General features: G+C 31.8%; 1 protein-coding gene across 1 annotated transcript in view; it reads left to right on the top strand.

The window, feature by feature from the left end:
• LOC118183124 (uncharacterized) overlaps positions 1–19,402 on the top strand; it is a 356,054-nt gene that overhangs the window by 170,074 nt on the left and 166,578 nt on the right. The window contains exon 5 of the mRNA XM_085817140.1: positions 2,223–2,320. Within this exon, the coding sequence (XP_085673266.1) occupies positions 2,223–2,320 (98 nt within the window). The remainder of the gene's footprint in view (positions 1–2,222; positions 2,321–19,402) is intronic.

Here is a 19,402-nt window from a genome sequence, read left to right as displayed (position 1 = left end):
CCTTCGTGAAAGGACTTTTTAACTCTCATCTTCAAGTATGGGTGAAGGTAAATATAAAATTGTATTTATGTAATTGGACTGCATTTATGAAGCGCAGTAACATTATATTTATGTAACTGCAATGTAACATCTTTATATGAAACTGCACTGTCTTTATGAAACGTAATTCCTTATGAGTATGTTTTCCCTATTAAATGCATTTACTTTATTTAACGTTTACATTGCATTACTTTTGAATAATGAAAGCGTAACAAACGGCTCTGTTGTATGCGCTGCTCCCAAAAAGTTTTAGAACTGAATTGATTTTAACCATACGCAATAAACGTACATAATAATGGTAATGCCGCCTTTTTCTTTTAAAATTTTTTCCATAAGAAAAGGAATTTAAACGATATGTTTTTGTCTGAGGTTACGCAGCCAGTGTCTGTTATTATGGTTTCAAAATTTCAAAGCGAAAAGTATACAGATTTAATAGGTACACTCCGCAGTTTTCTCGTATATGTTTAGCTAAATCATTACTAATAAGGAAAGTTAATACCTTTTTCCTAATCATGGCAAAAAGACAACTATGTCAGACGTTAAAGAAAGTTCGGCTTTAGATGCTTCGAGTAATAACTGTGTTCACGATTTTTTGATTGACATGGTATTGTGATTGACATGGCATTTTGATTGACATGACATTTTAAGTGCATTCCCTTCAAGAGTAATAATATATTACTTCTCTTCAAGCGTAATAATATATTTTTCAAGAGTAATATGAACAGAATAAGAATAAATAGCTTGATATCCGGAAAGTACTGACTATACTATCTATACTAGCTAGACTCGCGATACTCCGACGATGAACTCGATAGACTGCGAAACATTACTCTACTCCGCGGACTAGCAGGGTTTATGTAGCTTTTTGGCTGCCTTCGAAAACATTCTGGGCCACTCGCTAGACTCACGATACTCCGACGACCAAGTCAATAGACTGCGAGACGCTCGACTGACGATCGATTTGATAGATTTCGAGAACATTCTGCGCCAAACTGGTTAGAATTCGTTCCAGAATGTTCTCCATTTGTCCACGGCATATCGCCAATGGCCGATTTCTCGACAAATATGGAAATGCAACCTTTCCTTATCATTATCTTTCACCCTAAACCCGTCTTGCGGGGAAGCTATCTTACCGCAGCTGGACGTTTTGTAACAGTACATTAGGTAAAAGGTTTTCGTTGCCTTTTTGTGCAACACAATTATCATTTGTAAAAGAAAGATCCAAATGTATCAATCTTTTGTTATTTATCACTATTATACTATCTTTATATGAAATCTAAATATCCTAGACTTGGCGGCCTTTAGAAAGTTAGAAAAGAAAACAAGAGAATGAAGCAATATTCCAAAGCCAAAAGATGTCTGGCATTGGAAGTAAAAATGCAAGTGGAAAGCTAAATACATATGAATTATTTTTTTAAATATGTATTTTTTCAATTCAATTTTCACAAAATGTTCATGTCTCGAAATCTTTAATGTTTTCGTTATAAAATAAGTTTTTAAATGAAACTTGATTTAAATAACATGTAAATGAAAGGCATTAAGATCAGAATCAGCTTTCTTGCAAAGACTTTTTTAGGTAATTAAGAATCTCCACATCTATTGATATTGAATTCACATTATTTGAACATCTTCCCTATAATTCAAAAGAATTATGAATGACTCGTAAAGATAGATTTTTCCTTCAAGAATATTATTCAATTACTACAAAGAAAAAGAGTAAAGTGTGAGTTTGCTTTTGATAAGATAATTTAATTACCAATGATGTTTAAGGAAAAGAGTTTACTATCTTCCCAATTAAATTTGTTTTCAAATTCACTTAATACGTCATCTAAAATAGAATCTTCTTGTACCTACTATCTAAATACACATATCATGATTAAAAGAGCAGAAATTTATATGGATTCTGGAAAAGTACCATTAATTCGTAGACCTGGAAGGAAAATATTCTATCAACAAGGAATTGAAGAAAAGAAAAACTGTGGAGGAAAAAGAGGACAATCAATAAAATGAAATTATAAATCTAAAAATAAAAAACGTATATCAAGTTTATTTGGCTTTACTGGTGTATTTTCTTGCTTTGCGGATGCTCGTTTCCCTAATTTCGAATTCTTCTGTTTGATTACAAATATGACAAAAATATTTGATTAATGTTGTGATAAATCACTAAAATTATTTCTTTTCAGGAAATGTTCGGTACATTATTAAAATGCAGCTCAACCTTACCGATGATTTACGTATGCAACTGAAACATTCTGATTTCAAAAGAAATCTGCAGAATTTGGTAAGTTTTAGCAATAAAAAGCAATATTTATAAGTTTTGTACATTTACAAACCTTAAAATTTTAACTTGTATTGTTACTGAAATTGTCGACATTTCCTATTTGATTATATTCTATTTCTCTTTGATTATTGTTTTGATTATATTTTCCATTATGTCAAATATTTACGGCACAAATCTGAATTAGGAGTAATTACAAATTTGGAACATTTTAAAAGTACAAATTTTCCTTATTTGAAATGCAGAGTCTGTTTGCATATTTTTTAGATGATTTTATTGAATTTACGGAAAACTTATACCTAAACGTTCCCTTTGATAACCCTTAGTCTTTACTGTCTTTTTACACCGTAATTTCGAAGACAGTAAAGCTTTTTGCAGTATTGCAAGAAGTATTTTATCTCATTTCTCATGAATAGTTTTCCAATGTCCAAGAAGGGTTTCAGGTCGACGTCTGGACAATCCGCTTGTTGAAAGTCCAAAAGCGCAAAAATCCATGAATTTTATGATCCATGAATGATTTATTAGAAGATTTAGTAGGGATACGCGTGAAAGATACGGTCTTGATTCCCGTTTCTTGTTCCATTTTGTTCCAGGAAATTCACATGGATTTTGACGTGTGGCTGTTTGCTTTCTCTTGATGCGGTTTTACTGATTGACGGCATCGCGTGTAAAGAGAAGATATTTCATATTTTGAAAAAAATTCCTTAGATTCTTTGCACCATGTTTCAAAACAGTTTTCTACTCTTTGAGGATAATAAATGGATCTCTTTTTTTTATTTGCAGTATTTTAAGTACATTCAGGATTCTTCAGTCGTGACAAAAATTTTCCATTTTTGTCAGAATAAATGTTTCTCATCAAGAATTCTGAAGCGCATTTCTGCTTTCGGTGATATGTCACTGAGAAACACGATGCCCATTAGACCTTTTCGCCTTTTTAACATTCAAATCAGCATTAATAACTTTGTTTATACTTGACACTGAGCATTTTAATGATTCTACAACTGTTCTTTGATTTGGCAGACTTTCGTTTAACATTAAACATCTTTGCGACATTTGAAACATTCCGTTTTTCCCTTAGATTTGGAACAATTTTTCCAGATTATTTGGAACAATTCTTCCACTTGAAGTCAAACTTCGTCATTTTTCCCTTTCTTGTTGACAATATTACCTATCATAGCTTTAGATATCGAAAAGCTATGTCTTTAACACCGTTTATTAGTAACTGGATACAAATAACTTTGTTCAGAAAGAGCACAAACGTAACCTAGTGTACATGGCTTCCTTAAAAGCTACATTTTGCATGAAAACTAAACTGTCAAATAGCAGGTGATAATTTATATTGTCAAAATATTCAAAAATTTATTTTCGATGCTTCATTCTAAATAATTGTTTTAACTTTCGGTTTTGTTTCACGAACACTATATAAAAGTTAGTAGCAAATTATAAACTTTTAATGTAATATATTTACATTCTTTCTTTAGTTCTGTAACAATATGCTATAGATAAAATAATAAACCTCACACCATGAAATTCTCAAACGTATTTTTTGCTCTCAACTTGAGATAATAATGTGCTGCGTGTTATGTATTTGCATATAGTAGTGAGTACTGTATTTCACAAACCATAATTATCGGGAAGAATAAGAATATGGTGGAATTCATTGCATATGATTTACAGTATTGAAACGTTCCTAAAAGTTTTCAATTCTTACAAGAAAGCAAGTTTCCGGAGGGAAGAAAGAATATCCCCACTAAAAATGATAAACACATGCATTAAATTTAAAGAGAAAACCACTCTTGATATAGTCAGATTTAACTCGGATTTAAATGGTTTAAGACACTCAGATTAATACTTCTTGTCGTAACAGAGAAATGATTCTGCATATATTATTGGATTATTCAATGTTTCGATATTTTCGCATTTTCACCCTTATTTTTTCTAACACTTGTTAAACTTAATTTACTTTAAGACCGTATTTCTGCTGCATTCTGTACTAATAATCAGATACCATGTTTCATTTTTAAATTGCGTAGGGTTTATATTTATTTTAACTAACATTTATTTTAAGTTTAAGCTATCTTTCTTGTCAAGCCTTTACTTTCCCCTAGAATTGCCAATGCCAGAGTATGTAAATCGTGGTAGAACGCGCAGAGTATTCAAATTTTAGCAGAAGTAAATTGAGTTTAAATAGAAGGGAAACGAGATTGTAAGGGTGCTTCTTGAATCGCGAGCGTGAAAGTTGCTAGGTAGAAAATTTAAGAACCGCGCGTTTCGGCCTGTGTGCCTATTTCGGCAGATCGTTGAATCTTTCAACTTCTTAATCAGTAAGTTTGCTGAATCTCAGCTGTATCTTAGAACGCGGTTAAGTTAGTTACGATTATAGGTGGTATGGTGGTGTGGTGTGTGTGATTATGGCAAAGCCTCGAGGGCTATCTGCCTAAGGGGATGGATGCCTTCGTGGAGGACTTTCTAAGAGAAACTGGCTCGTATACACTTTACACATGGGGAAAACCACGAAAACGCCCATGCAGCCACCCGTTCGCGGGATTCGAACCTCGGACCGAACTACCAGTGTTCAGCGACTTTACCGCTCGGCCGCTGGTGGGCTCTGTTACGATTATAGAGCCTCGTGGATAGTGACTTCGTTATTTATTCATCCTGTCATTTATTTTTAGTTGTACTTTTCTATTTGGTTTAACCGCCGGGTCGGCGTAGTTTGTGAGCGTCAAGTGAACGCAACTGTGATTTCTAAAGTGAGATAAAAAGAGATTTAAACCCTTCTTACGAGTTTGTATAATTTACAGTTCATAGCAGTCACTACTACTGTTGCTGACAAGCTGGGGCTACACAACATCATATTTGAGTGAATAAAATATATGTTCAGGAAGTTACTATAATTTAGGAAGTTGCTATAATTTATGCATCTTTCAGTGTATAAATTAGTTTTATAGTAATATTACATTATTTAGGAGCTCTAACATTAAAAGTCGTTTCCATGTGTCAGTTTGATATATGAACGGAATAAAACTGAATAGGATTTTAAATGAGATCATTTAATACAATATGAAACATTACATACAACATGAATGCATGGAAAATCATGTTGCTGCTTTAATTTTTGAGGGTTTTTTTTTTTTTTTTTCGTTTATCAGATTTCCGTACATGCGACGATTTACTCTATGATAAAATATAATAAACAGTGTTCGCAGAAAATAACGCTTTAAGTATGATGTCGGAAAAGCTATTGTAATTGTAAGTAAGGCAATAAATTTAATAATTTTCAAAATATCACAAGTTTTCAAAACATTACACGTTTATCGCAAGTTAAGTACAACTGAGAAAAGAACAACACTAGCCGGGACAACTCATTTAGATATCTAAAAACTCAACTGATTCTATTTTTTTTTTCTATACACAAGAAAAACAGATTCATTCGAGAGGGTGAACTGTATCATATTTTATGCTCTGAAAATAATGTCAACCGAAAAAGCTTAATTTAAAAAGTTGTAAATATTTACTTCTGTGAAACTAGACACAAACCTGAGAAATGAAATGAGGAAATTATTTACAATTTTCTTATATTTAAAGGCTAATAAAATAACTTTACACTGACGCTGTACATTGCGGGAAAAAGATATCCTTTTTACTTCCTCGTAGAAAGTAAAAAGGAAGTATTGTAATCGCGAAAAGTTTCAGGCAGCATATTTCAACAAAAATATCCATTTTGACCGCTATCGAATGCAATTTAACGATGATTTTGCGTGACATCTGTACGTAAGGACAAATCGCTTTGCTTTTGTTTCACTATTCTGTTAATATCAGTGATTATCGAAGAAAAAAATTAATACAGTTCGAGGAATTGAACATGCCATCATATGCACTTACTGATATTAATTAATAAGACAATGATAATGATGATGTCAAATGATATCATTATATGTATTGTATAAATACTGAATATGAAGATGTTTATATTTATGAAGAAGTTACATATTTCTTTTTAAATCGATTTACTTGTCGTGTAAGTTTAATTAAACAAATTTATTATCCCTTTAGAAGATATATAAAATCTGCTGCATTTTCGTTTAATAGTGTTTAAAATTAAAGCATAAATTTTATTAACGAGTAAATAAATAAATAAACAGGCTTGTGTTTACTTAACTTAGAAATAAGAACATGTTATCCGGATGTATGGAGTTAAGAATATCGGAGTTTCTGCGGTTTTAAAAGAAGCAGGGTTAAATGTCGCTTCAAGTAGCTTGATACGGGGGAAATACTTATGAAAACTGGAGGAAAAAAATATCTCTTTAAAGGGGACAGATTAATCAGCAAAAATCAGTTCGGTAAGAAATTATGTGTGTTTAAATTCTTTCCTGGCAATTTTGGAAAAGTAAAAGAACAAAGGGAGAAGAGCGAAAATAAATTGATCAGTCGTCTGTGTTAATATTATTTCAATATCAATTCTACGGTACAACGTAACAACTCGCGTTGCAAAAATCCTGAAGAAAACCATTTCTTACTTCGGACGGCAGGTGGCATAACAGTATATTTTTATGTTCTCAAGTTACCCTTCAGCAGCCAGAATGATCTCATACTATCATAACATTGCGTTCTCGGAGACCAATCATATAAAATTTAGCCAAATCTCAAAGCAATCGTTGCTACAGTTATAATGAATTTCTTTATTATTTATACACTTTATTACTTTATTACTTATATACTAGCACCACTATATACTAGCAGCACAAAAATATAGGTTAAAAATTTCATTGTAATACTTTCCTTACAAAATTTTAGCGCATTTGAATTGCCTATTTTCAGCTGCAGTACTATGTTTAACATGACGATTTATGTAAAAATATGTTCACAGAAATTGAAATTTAAAGAACTTAAAAAAATCAGCCCTTCAAAATGGCAAATATTTGAAATTTTATCACCTTTTAAATAAACACTAGGACAAACTGGCTTGTAAGGCGCTTGTTTCATTTAGTGATTGGTGAATGTATGAATTTCTTGCTTTTCTGCCTATTGAAATAGCGATAATTACCTTCAAAATACTTAACTCTCCATTTTAACTCATCTAATCTATTCCGCATTCTACGTTTTTTTAACTAAATGCAACGTAACATATGGAAAAACATTTTTTTTTTTACTATTTTAATGCTATACATAAGATGTCAATAATAAATCCCTTACTTTTCCTGATATTAGATTTCATAAAAATTACCTGAGACTTCAACCTGAATAATTTGAAAATAGTGAAATGGGGTTATGTTCTGAGTGTACTGCTGTAATGTTGCAATGACCATCTGATTCTGTTTTTACCGTTGTAATGACCGCTGATACTTTTACGACTGCCACCATTATTATCTTATATTTCATTTTGATTTCTGATGTCTTTGTTCATTCCTTTATCTTCAAGATTGTTCTCTTTAATTTCTCTTTCAGAATTCCAGTATGTTTTGCAAAATACACTTTCCTAAGATTTATTGTTTTCAATCGCAGTATTCTCCTGCTTTTAGATAGTCGAATTAAATTCATAGTCGGAATGATGCACCTTTTCAATTACACGGAACTATCACTTATGTCTGCAGTTATAAATAAACTGCTTATTGAACTATAGATATTAAAATATTAGAGATTGGGCTAAATAGTTTAATGACAATAAATGACTGATTAGTTAACTTAAACGATTGTACTTAAACTAATTTAAATTATACTAAGAATTAGAAACAATAAATTCATCACTGGCATAAAAACCTTTGATAAAAAAGGAACATGTAATGGTTTATGATAAAGCTCACCAATACTAGGATAAACGATAATAGTTCAGCACATTATAAACATGTCATCATGAACCTGAATACTAAAAATGGTTTAAAAAAATAACAAAATTTATCACTAGGAGTGGGGCGAAAAAATTCTATCTTGGGTATCTATGTGAGCTTACTTAGAATGCATTTATTTAGAGTCATAGTCAAGAAATAGCTCAATCATGAATTTTGCCAATTTTTTATTAGCTCTCGGAAAGTACAGATTAAAGTGATTATTTGTCTGATGAAAGGACTGAATCAAATTAGCTAAATTTGACAACAGAGAAGTTTTAACAAAGAGAAGAAATAACGAGAAAATGCTTAACGTATAGCAACATAGAAGAGTTCAAAAGGGTAAAAAAGGAGTGTATTTTGATTCCCTCGGGCAGAAAGAAGACAAATACTTTCTAATAAAAGTTATATGTCTATCAAGTCGCTGTTTCTGAAAACTAAAAGCTGTGTGATTGTAACTGGAATTTATGTACTGAAATACCTCTAACATTAAAAATACTGAAGGTTTCGGTTATAGGATTAACACATATTTTTAGCTGTCATTACAGATAAAAATCCTTTTGTAAATAAGCAAACTTTACTGAAATGGAAGTAGAAAATAATCTATACTTTGCTTGCAGTGAAAGACGTAAAAAAAAAAAAAAAAGGTACTTCGACAAATTTCAAAGATCATGTTTATCAAAAAGGTCGAAGAATCAGCTAACAGTAATGATCTACAGAACTGCTATTAATTAAAGGATTAGGTAGTTAAAATGTAGAACAATTACCAAACTTAAATTTTTTAAAATGTCCGGACCATTAGAACAAAAGAAAAAATCTGATGTGTACACCACATGACTTCCTCGTACGGAATATTAAATTATACGAATTTTTTCTTCCATTTCATTTAAACTTATTAGATTCAATTAAATCTACTTCGCCGACAGCGCATAAACCACAACAGAATAAATGCATTCTTTAAAATTCACTCTATTTTTTAAACATAGCGACACTGTGGCGCTAGGTTCACTTAACAGTATTATATTTCGTTCATATTATAACTCAGAATGCACAAAATTTATATCATTTAAAGAATTATCTAATCATTGTCACATGTCCTATTGAAATACTATAATAAAGCTAGAAAGATGTATAAAAGAAATTAAGCAAACAAAACAAAAAAGAAACAGTTTTCCACAGACGATTGAGAATTTCTCATTCAATTAATTCAGTTCTCACTTCGCGACTAGGCAAAAATACATAAAAATTCAAAATATATGTATTAAAAATTACGAAGTAAATCTTAAACACTTATTTCCTCGAAAAAATTCCAGAAAGGATTAAGCATGATTTAATTCGCAATAATAAATCAAGGCGTTGTCTTTGTTGTTGCGAAGTTACGTTTCTCTAGATTGGCAACAAATTCACTACTCTGCTGTTTCAAATGTAAACAAGCAATGGCCGCCATTAGGCTTAGAGGCACTTAAACAACTTTAAAATTGTTGATAATTCTAAAAATATTGCATACAGATTTACTAGAGGCATAAAAACCTTAACCAAAAGATAAGAACAACATAATTCAATCATTTTTAAAGCAAAAATTGTACAATTTACAAACATATAAAAGTAAAGAAACTGAGATCACTGAGCCGCGTAACAGAGTGGATATATATATATATAAATATATTTATATACGTTTGGCGCGACCGATTGCAACAAAATACGAGGTGCACATCTACATGTTATAGTAGTCCTATATACAAAATGTCAACGTTCTGAGGCTACTCGTTTTTGAGTTATGCGAGATACGTACGTACGTACATACGTTCGTACAGACGCCACGAAACATTCTCTTCAGAATTCATTTTAAAGCAGTTTTATAATTTTTTGGAGGAAAAGAGTCTTTTATTCTGTCCTTACGTACAGATATCACGCAAAAACATCGTTAAATTGCATTCGATAGTGGTCAAAATGCATATTTTCGTTGAAATATGCTGCCTGAAATTATTCGCGATTACAATACTTCCTTTTTACTTCGTACAAGGAAGTAAAAATAGTTAGAATCGATGTGATTTTAAAATATTTAAAAGCTATTTGGAATTAAAGGCAAGTTTATGCGATTAATGAAGCAAAAAAAAAATAAACCAGAAATTAATAAGTGCTGTGTTAACTTCAACAACGTGTTCTACATTGATAAAAATATAAAAATTTCGCAAGAAAAGAAGAGGACAAACTACCTTGCTGGTTTACATTAGCTCACATACGTCAGGTGATCTCTAAGGTCATCTACTTTGCTTTTTTTAATATGTTTATTATTTTGCATCTATTCCTAAATGACCAATATTTCCAGTATTGGCAAAAAAAAAAAATTACGTGGCTCATACAGATCTTAAACTGGCTTTCGTTTACATAGGACTGAACGTCTCTTACAAAAAACGACGTACATGCTAATGAATTTTGTTAAATGTGTCATCTGGAGGAAATCGGGATTATTCTTTTATTAGTGATCACCAGACTCAAAGTGAATCCCAATCTCAACATTTTTGTCTTATCATATCACAATACGTACAAAAGAAGATGTACGTAAACATTATAGGTGTAACTAAACATTAAGATTGTTTCTCTTTAACCTTTCCTTAATTTTCCTGAAGCTTTCATTGAAACAGCAATCTTTAATGAAGTTCCATCTGTGCTTTTAACTTGCTAGTTTAAAGTTAAGAAATGTGATGTTGTAAAGTAAAGGAGAGGAATTTCAATCATATTTGGAAACTTTTTCCATTTTTCCGGTATCATGTTCATAAATTGTAAACTATGCAAATATTAGAATAGCCTTTTTTATCATTTCTTGCGGTTAGGCAAAGTTAAATCTAGAGCAGCGGTTCTCAACCTGCATGCTTTTGCTTAACGCATACCATCTAAACAAAAATTGCAAAATTTAGTAGCACCATTATGTCTTACAATGATTATTTTTAAATTTCTCAGTAGAAATATTAAAAAATATATATTTTGCTACTTGTAGAACCTATTGCCTATTTGTATTAAATATGCACTTATAAAAAATGTTAGATTAAAAAATTGGTTACCATTTTAATTATCAAAATTTATGTTTTAATACTTTAATTCTAAAATTTTGTGTGAAATTTGGCGTTCTTTAAGACTTATCAGTTTCTTTATTCTGGTCTTATTTCACTTAGTTTTAACCGGAAATTAGGGTCAACTAATTTTGTTCTGTATTTATTTTTCAAATATAACCTAAAAAAATATCCTTGTTCACACAAATACCGTGTGTAAAAAGGCAATAGAAATTTAATAGATTTATTTGAAATGCCTTTAAATTCTTTTTTTTTTCTGCTGAGCCAAAAGTTAACAAGTGCGTTATTTTTTAAATCTTCAATTAGAGTTCGATCGCAGGAAATTTCTATCAATTGTACTTTTTCTTCACGAGATAAAATTTCGGGTACATTTGAACACAATGGATTTTCTAATCCAATTTTCGTTTCATAATCCTTGATATTTCTTTTCAGAATCCTTGAGAAAATACACGTTAAAATTATTTATCAATAAAAAAACAATGATTTTTAATGTCGGATGCTAATTGTTTCTTTTATTTTCACCTAAAAGTGGTAAAAAGCCTAAAATATTACTATATATTTATTTGACTATTATTTCGAGTTTTTTTATACTGGCATTGATTGTATCTCTAATGGTAAACAAATTAACACTTTGTTATTTAATTCATTTACTTTTATAAAAATATCAACTAAATATGCTAAACGCGTCAACCATAATTCAGGAAATAAACATTTTTGCAATTCAAATTTTTAATCACAGAGGAAATTTGAATTTCTGATCGAACTTCAAAAAAAACCGATTTAAAATTTTGCCTCTGGATTACTTCGTAATTGCTAACCTTACTTCGAAATGTAACAAAAGCGTTTTATTGAAAATGAAAAGCTTTTGTTACATTTCGTTTGCCCATATTTTGGCAAAAATCATAAATATTCTAAATTTTAAAGCTTGGTACTAAATAAAATTAACAATTTTCACAACTTTATTCCAAACGATTTTCAGGTATTTGAGGATTATTTTGGCTACTAAAGCTTTACGATGAATGGACCAGGGAGTAAATCCAGTGTTCAGGTGAGACTTTTCTTTGCGTACCACCTCTTTGAGAAATAACACTGGAATATTTTTCTGTTAAAGCCCGAGCTCCATCACTGCCTACGGCAATTCACTCCCAATGAATGTCATTCTCAAACGCAAAATTGTCAATTGCTTTGAAACATTCATTTGCAATTGGTCCCTCATGAAGAGATTCACAAAATAAATACTTTTCGGCAATTCGTTTATCGAAAACGTATGTAAACTTTGAAAGGTATGTAAACTAGCAATTGAATAAGTTCGTTATATCATTATATCAGTATATATAACTAACGAGTTCGTTATATCAGTATATATAACTAATAAGTTCGTTATATCAGTATATATAACTATTAAGTTCGTTATATCAGTATTTTAATCCGATTGCAGTGCGAAACACTCAGTGCATGTTTTTCTTTTGAATAAGTTTCTCTTCAAAACGGCATTTTGCGTGGCTTCACTTTCAGCTTTGGTTTACTTTTCAATCTGTTGCCACCAAATATTATCGCCATGTATTATATTTAAGAAAGTAAATAATGAAGAATTTGCATGATTGCATGGATTACACTGTGAAAAAAAAGGTACCTAGCACCATCAAATTCTGAATAACATAGTCCTTCAACCGAACATGGAAGCCCGAATTTTGAATTTCGAATTTCTTTTATTATCTATTTCAAATATTAAGACACTAACAAATTTTTGATTAACAAACTCAACGATTTCAAAGCGACCATTAGCAAAACTGTCCGGAAAAAAATTACCTTCAGTGCGCGGGACTGTGTATCGGAAATTCTAAAGATATGCTGTTTTGCTCTTTTTTAATATTGTGTGATATTGCTGTTAAATTGAATTTTATGTGGTTTTAAGTACTAAGAAGCATGATATTAAATAAATAAAGGTAACACACAAAACGTTGAAAAAACACCCTTTTGGGCGTAATATAAAATCTGAAAGCTTTCAGATTTATTTTATATTTTTATTATTTGCTACTAAATACAACATCCACTTCTATTACTCCTTTTAAAAACATTACTTATGACAAAATTTTGTAATGTCTATGGCTAAAAGAATATTTATGAAAATAAAAACGGTTTGTTTTGCTGAAGTCTGTAAGCGGCTATTGACTTTGAACAAAGTTCAAATTATATGAAGCTACGAGTGTTAGAGAAAAAAACCTAAACAGGACATTAGGGTATTTAATTTTTTAATTTAATAGTTAAAAATACTTCGTTTTTTTGTTGTAGTGAATTCATATTAAAACTTGCCTTATATGCACAAATATTAAGTAGTTCTAACTAATCATTTAAAGTTAATACAAAAGTACATTGGCCAAGAAGCGTGCCACTTAAGAAATCGCTCGGGGGCGGGAGAGACGATGCTAAAAAAAGAGGACGGTAAAGAGGGCCGTAATTTCAGAGTAATAAAAAATGAAATATATTAAGCATTAAAATACCTTTGAAACATAAAGTTGTTTTTAAATATACTTATAAGAGAAACAAGAAGAGAAAAAAAAAAGGCGAAAACAGATGATTTTTATATAAAAACCTGAAATAGTTTGGACTAAATTTTTAAAATTACTATAAAATATATAGGTTGAATTTCAGTCCTCTGTATAGCATGCGGGTTTTTATCCATACACCTGAAAAAGGAATTAGGAATAGGAACACGTGAAAGCAGATTGAAATGTAGACTGCAGAAAATAATTCACGCTTGTGTGCGCTAATATATAAAACGCTTATAAATATAGACTAATATATAAAAAAAGAAATAATAATTATTTTACTAAGTGTTTTGCAGACTTTTTAAATTTTTAAACATTGAAATTGTGATTTGTTTAATTTTAATTTTGTTCACTGCCCTTTTCCACCAATTTCTTTTGCATTTAAAGCATCATTTTTGTGTGTGTGGGTTTTTTTTCGCACACAACACAACGTCCCTTAGAAGACCCTACGAGATAATGTGTACAAAATTGTGACTGATGTCAACGAAGGCCAGTAACGCTATGAAATTTCTTATTCATTCAAAGTAAACATAAAGTTACTTCTCTTCGAGAGTTGAGAAGCGACAATACTCGAGCAGAGTTTTTATGCACATGTGCATCAGAGACGATTGTGTAACAGCTGCACCTTTTCAATAAATTCTTTTGCCACTTTTTTATTTCGAAACTAAGGTCATTAAGTCCTGAAATGTCGATCTTGTAAATCTGCAACTTCCATTCCTTTATTATACATTTTTATAAGATGTGGCTGAGTGATATCAGTTTTTTTGTTTTGTACTCGGCAAAAGCATTTGAGGTATTTAGAGGGTCATCGTATGAATAATTGTATGCTGTACATTCTAACTATATTGCCTTTCCAGCTGCATATGTATACTTTATCGTGGCTTTGGAAGTCAAATTTTCCTCTTTTGCTGCTTTGAAATGACCTTAGGAGATTCCAGGGAGCATTTTTCTGTTTCACTTTTATAACTGTTTCGGTTGCTCTAAAATCGGATCAGTCGGTCATCACTTTACGTGATGTAAAATAATTATCAAAGAATACTTGATACTTTTCAAGGTTACTATCCTGAGGCAAATGTTCCCGTAGAACTGCCTGATCTCAAAGGCAAATTTGAGTTTTCAGATCTTTTTGTTTTATATATATGTTCATTGCATATGCGTATCTACTTGCTGAACAAAGCATAAAGATTTTGTATCCTAAACGAATCGGTTTATCTTTGAGGAACATTAAGAAGAATGATGACCAAAGTAAGGGATAATTGACTTATCAGTACTTAAAATTTCATGGAATATCACAAACTGGCAAAAGTTCTTCATAAATGGGAAAACGTTTTACCACCTTTTCGCCACGAACTAGTATCGTATTATCAGCGATATGAAAGTAATTTTGTAACTTCTGAAATCTACTCCTAAGCGTAACTGAAGTAACAACTGGAATCATGTCTTCCTGTATGCTTCAATATAAATATTTGCCTGTTATATTACAATATCTGATACATAAGCGTAATAAAAAAACTGAATTATATCCATTTCATCAATATCCAATGGCTCATTTTTCTAATAATCTATTAGTACAAATTCGTAAAAAAATTGAGTAGGAGATAGAGTAACTATCTCTTGGAAAATTTGGCAAATATTTTCAATAGCTGCAGTTTCAATATTTTTCTGGAAAGCTGCACTTTCCTACAACAATACTTGATGTTTTCTCCTTTAAGAGGTAATCATTTTCACTCTTTATTTTCAATTTCAAGGAAAATCAGGATCATCCGTATATCCGATTGAATCCTCATCAGAAATGTTAATGAAAATTTCTGTTTGTCCTCACGCAGCTTCAGGAGAAATGCATTCGAAAGTATTTTCATTTATACCTTTTTCATCAGATATACATACACTTTCATCTGGAGGTAACTGGCAGACGTCAACAACAATTTCATTCGTATGATAAAGTCCTAAAATAGTCTAAAGCTTCTTTGACTGTTAAAAACTGCTTTGAACATGGCGTGTCTGGCACAGAGCAGTCTGTGTCAGAAATGCTGTGACAACGGAAAGTCTGCTTTGAAATAAAAAGAGATTTCCAGCTGCAGCAATAAACATTCGACATCCCATTCCCTACCCACTACAAACCCCTTTAAAGAGTGAGGATGCAGGAAAGACTAAACAAAAAAAAAAAAGGAACTTTTGGGTAATGTCGTATTGCTCCACATTCAACGACAATAGAAGTTTTAAACGTCATTTTTCTACAGGTTCAGCAAAATAATGCAGTTCAAAAAATCATGTCATTTTGTATTATGAAAGACATGTTCCCATTTGAGAACATGCAATTTTGTTTCCTTATGTCAAGCTTATTTTTCATCTGAATTCTCATAACTAATGTTTATTCATTAAAAAATATTGCTATTGTTATTATTCATTCATTTAAAACTTTTCATTTTTTTCCTATTTTGGAGAAATTTTTAAATAATGCAATGTGAAATAGGCAGAAAGAAATGTTTTCTATGAATTTCTATATATCAGAGAATTTATTTCTAGATCGTAACTTTCTTTCCAGAAATCCAGCATTCTTTTGATTACAAAGAGCAATTTTTATTAGGCAGTTTAAATAAAATGTTCTTTGATTGGATTTTAAACTTTGTATTTCCATTTGGGAACACTGTAAAAGGCTAATGCGAATATACGATCATATTTATTCAAATCATTTATATATTTATCACATTATTTATGTTGAAAATTAAAAAAATAAATAAATAAAATAATGTACAAAAGAAAAAAACTGAAAGCTGTAAGATTTTATATTACGCCTAAAGGACTTTTCTTAACGTTTTGTGCATTACATTTATTTATTAAATGTCATATTCTTCGCCCTTAAATTCTAAAATTCAATTCAACAAGAATATCACACAGTATTTAAAAAGATAACATCTTTAGAATATCCGATACACAGCCTCGTGCGCTGGAGGTAATAGTTTCTTCGTACAGTATTGAGTTTGTTAATCGAAAATTCGTTAAAAGCTTTCAAAATATTGCTGCGTTCTTACGGGTTCGTGGGTTTGATGACAACAGTTGGTGAAGAATGGAAACATAATTTATTAGGCAGTATTACTGAGGACAGCTCCAAAATCACGTTTACAGTCGTCGTAAAACTACGATAAACACGCTGAAACAATCAGCAACACAGCCTTCAGGCTAGGCTATAATGGTGAATACAGCTTCACGACAAAGCACTAGAGTACAGCTCCCGACTTGGTTCGGTAGTCCTTGGAACTCAACGTACTCTCGAGACTCTTCACAATACAACTCGCGATCCACTTAACGATACACTCTCGCGATGCACTAACTCACGATACACTCGATAGGTTCCACAAGGACTTAGAAGAGAAAGGCTAGATCATAAATCTTTTCCCCCTGAAACAGGAAGTGAGAAGTGATGAAGAATGGGAAGTTCTTGATGACCCAAGCCACTCAGATCACAGATACATCGCACTTGAATTATCAGAAGAAATCCCCAACCTCAAATTAAGAAGATTTTCAATCTCAAAGCAGAAAGCAAGGCAATTTGGAAGAAAAATCTCCACATGTCTTCAATATGGGGAGAAACTTATAGATAAATGCACATCACCCGATGCAGTACATGATATAACGGAAGAAATTATCAAAACAATACAGGAGACAGCGACCAACACATTTAAACTCCGTAACAAAGAAAAGAATACGAAGACTAACTGGTGGACAAAGGAATTAAGATGTGAAGGGCAACATACAAAGGCCCTTCGTAGGAAAATGAAAAGTGCTCCGGAAGGGTTGAAAATGGATGTATGGACAAGAAAAGAAATTAGCAAATTTCAAAAAGGAAATAACTGAGGGAAAATTGCGCAGCTGGAAGAATTACTGCTGTAATAATAAAGAAACATACGGCCAGCTAAAATAGCTACAAGTAAAGTTTTCAATCCCGCACATATCGCTCCTCCAAAAACGATCAACTGTCACATAACAGCCAGCTTGGTAATGTCACTGAAAAAATTCTCAACAATATTTTAGATGCTGTCTACCTGAAAGATAATGCAGAAGACGATGGCCATTCACATTCCGATATTAGATACAATAATACCGCTCCAGATATTCCAGACGATGTGGAATTCCACTCACAAGAAATTTCAAAAATTATTAAGTATCTTCCGAATAATAAAGCTCCGGGACCTGACGGATTAGACAACAGGATTATTAAGATAATTCACCGCGCGATGCCTTTTCTGTTCCACAAGCTACTAAACCTCTGCTTCAAATTTTATGTCTTCCAGAATTGTCTCAAACAGTAGAAGCAGTATTGTTCAAGAAAAATAATAAAGATGCGACGGATCCGGAAGCCTTCAGACCAATCAACCTCTTACCTGCAATAGGTAAATTTCTGGAACGTGTAATCGCGGGCAGAATATGCCACCACTTAGAGAAAAACGGTACCATAAACCCCAACCAATACGGCTTAAGACCTCTAAAATCTACATCACATGCGATAGCAGAACTTCAAAAGCAGATCCATAGGAATAAATCTTCAACTCTCCATGCAGCAGTACTCTGTATGGATTTCAAAAATGCGTTTGACTCTGTGTGGTGGGGCCTGGTATCCTTGAAGCCTTGCTCAACATTAAATGCTCTCAGAACATATTCAAGCTAATGAATAGTTTCCTAATAAAAAGAGCAACGATAATCATCAGCAACAACTGCATAGTAGAAAGAAGAATAACAAGGGGCTGTCCACAGGCCCTTGTCTAAATGCATACCTAACATATTCAAGCTAATGAATAATTTCCTAATAAAAAGAGCAACGATAATCATCAGCAACAACTGCATAGTAGAAAGAAGAATAACAAGGGGCTGTCCACAGGCCCTTGTCTAAATGCATACCTGAGGCACATCACCTTCAATTATATCACCTCCTACAAGTGACCGGACCATACAAAACTCATCGCTTTTGTCGACGATGTGGCATTTGTAACAAATGGGCATTCAAGAGACATACTACTAGAAAAGAATAGTAATGAAACTCTCTCCATATTCCATTCTCTCTGCATCAATCAAAAACTAATAATTTCCAAGACCAAATCACACATTATCATAAGACCCATCTCTACCTTCAATCAATGTCCCATTCCCAAAATCGTATGCGAAACATAAGTTGAAAATAATTACATTAAAGAAATGGTAAGCTCAATGGGAAAATGCAGAAGTAGGTAGAAGGCTTTTTAACTTCTACAAGAAACCCATATATGATCCAATATCGTATAACTTCTTCATCAACATGTTTTACATCTGGACATGGTCCTTTCACCACGAACTACTTTGCGCGAAATTTGAGCGATTCTGACAAGTGCGTATGTGGAAAAAAAGGAGACCCAGAGCACTATATTTTTAAGTGCCGGATTAAAAAAGAGCTACTCTGCAAAGAATGGTAACAAATTACGCCTGAGTACATTAAATGCTTACTAACTATCCCTCAATTACAACGAAAGGTTTCCTTGATTATGAAGAAACTTTTCTCATATAAAAGAGAAGACATATGTCAAGATGTTATCACAACTGTATAAATACTTCTTATTCCATAACTTACAAAAATAATGCAAGATTTCAGAAATATCGCAAATGTCTAAA

The sequence above is a fragment of the Stegodyphus dumicola genome, chromosome 1 (assembly GCF_044657685.1).
Source record: "Stegodyphus dumicola isolate Sdum_Otavi_A_Nest chromosome 1, ASM4465768v1".
NCBI classification, from domain to species: domain Eukaryota; kingdom Metazoa; phylum Arthropoda; class Arachnida; order Araneae; family Eresidae; genus Stegodyphus; species Stegodyphus dumicola.
Note: the sequence above shows the minus strand (reverse complement) of the source record. Positions and strands in the feature narration are given on the sequence as shown.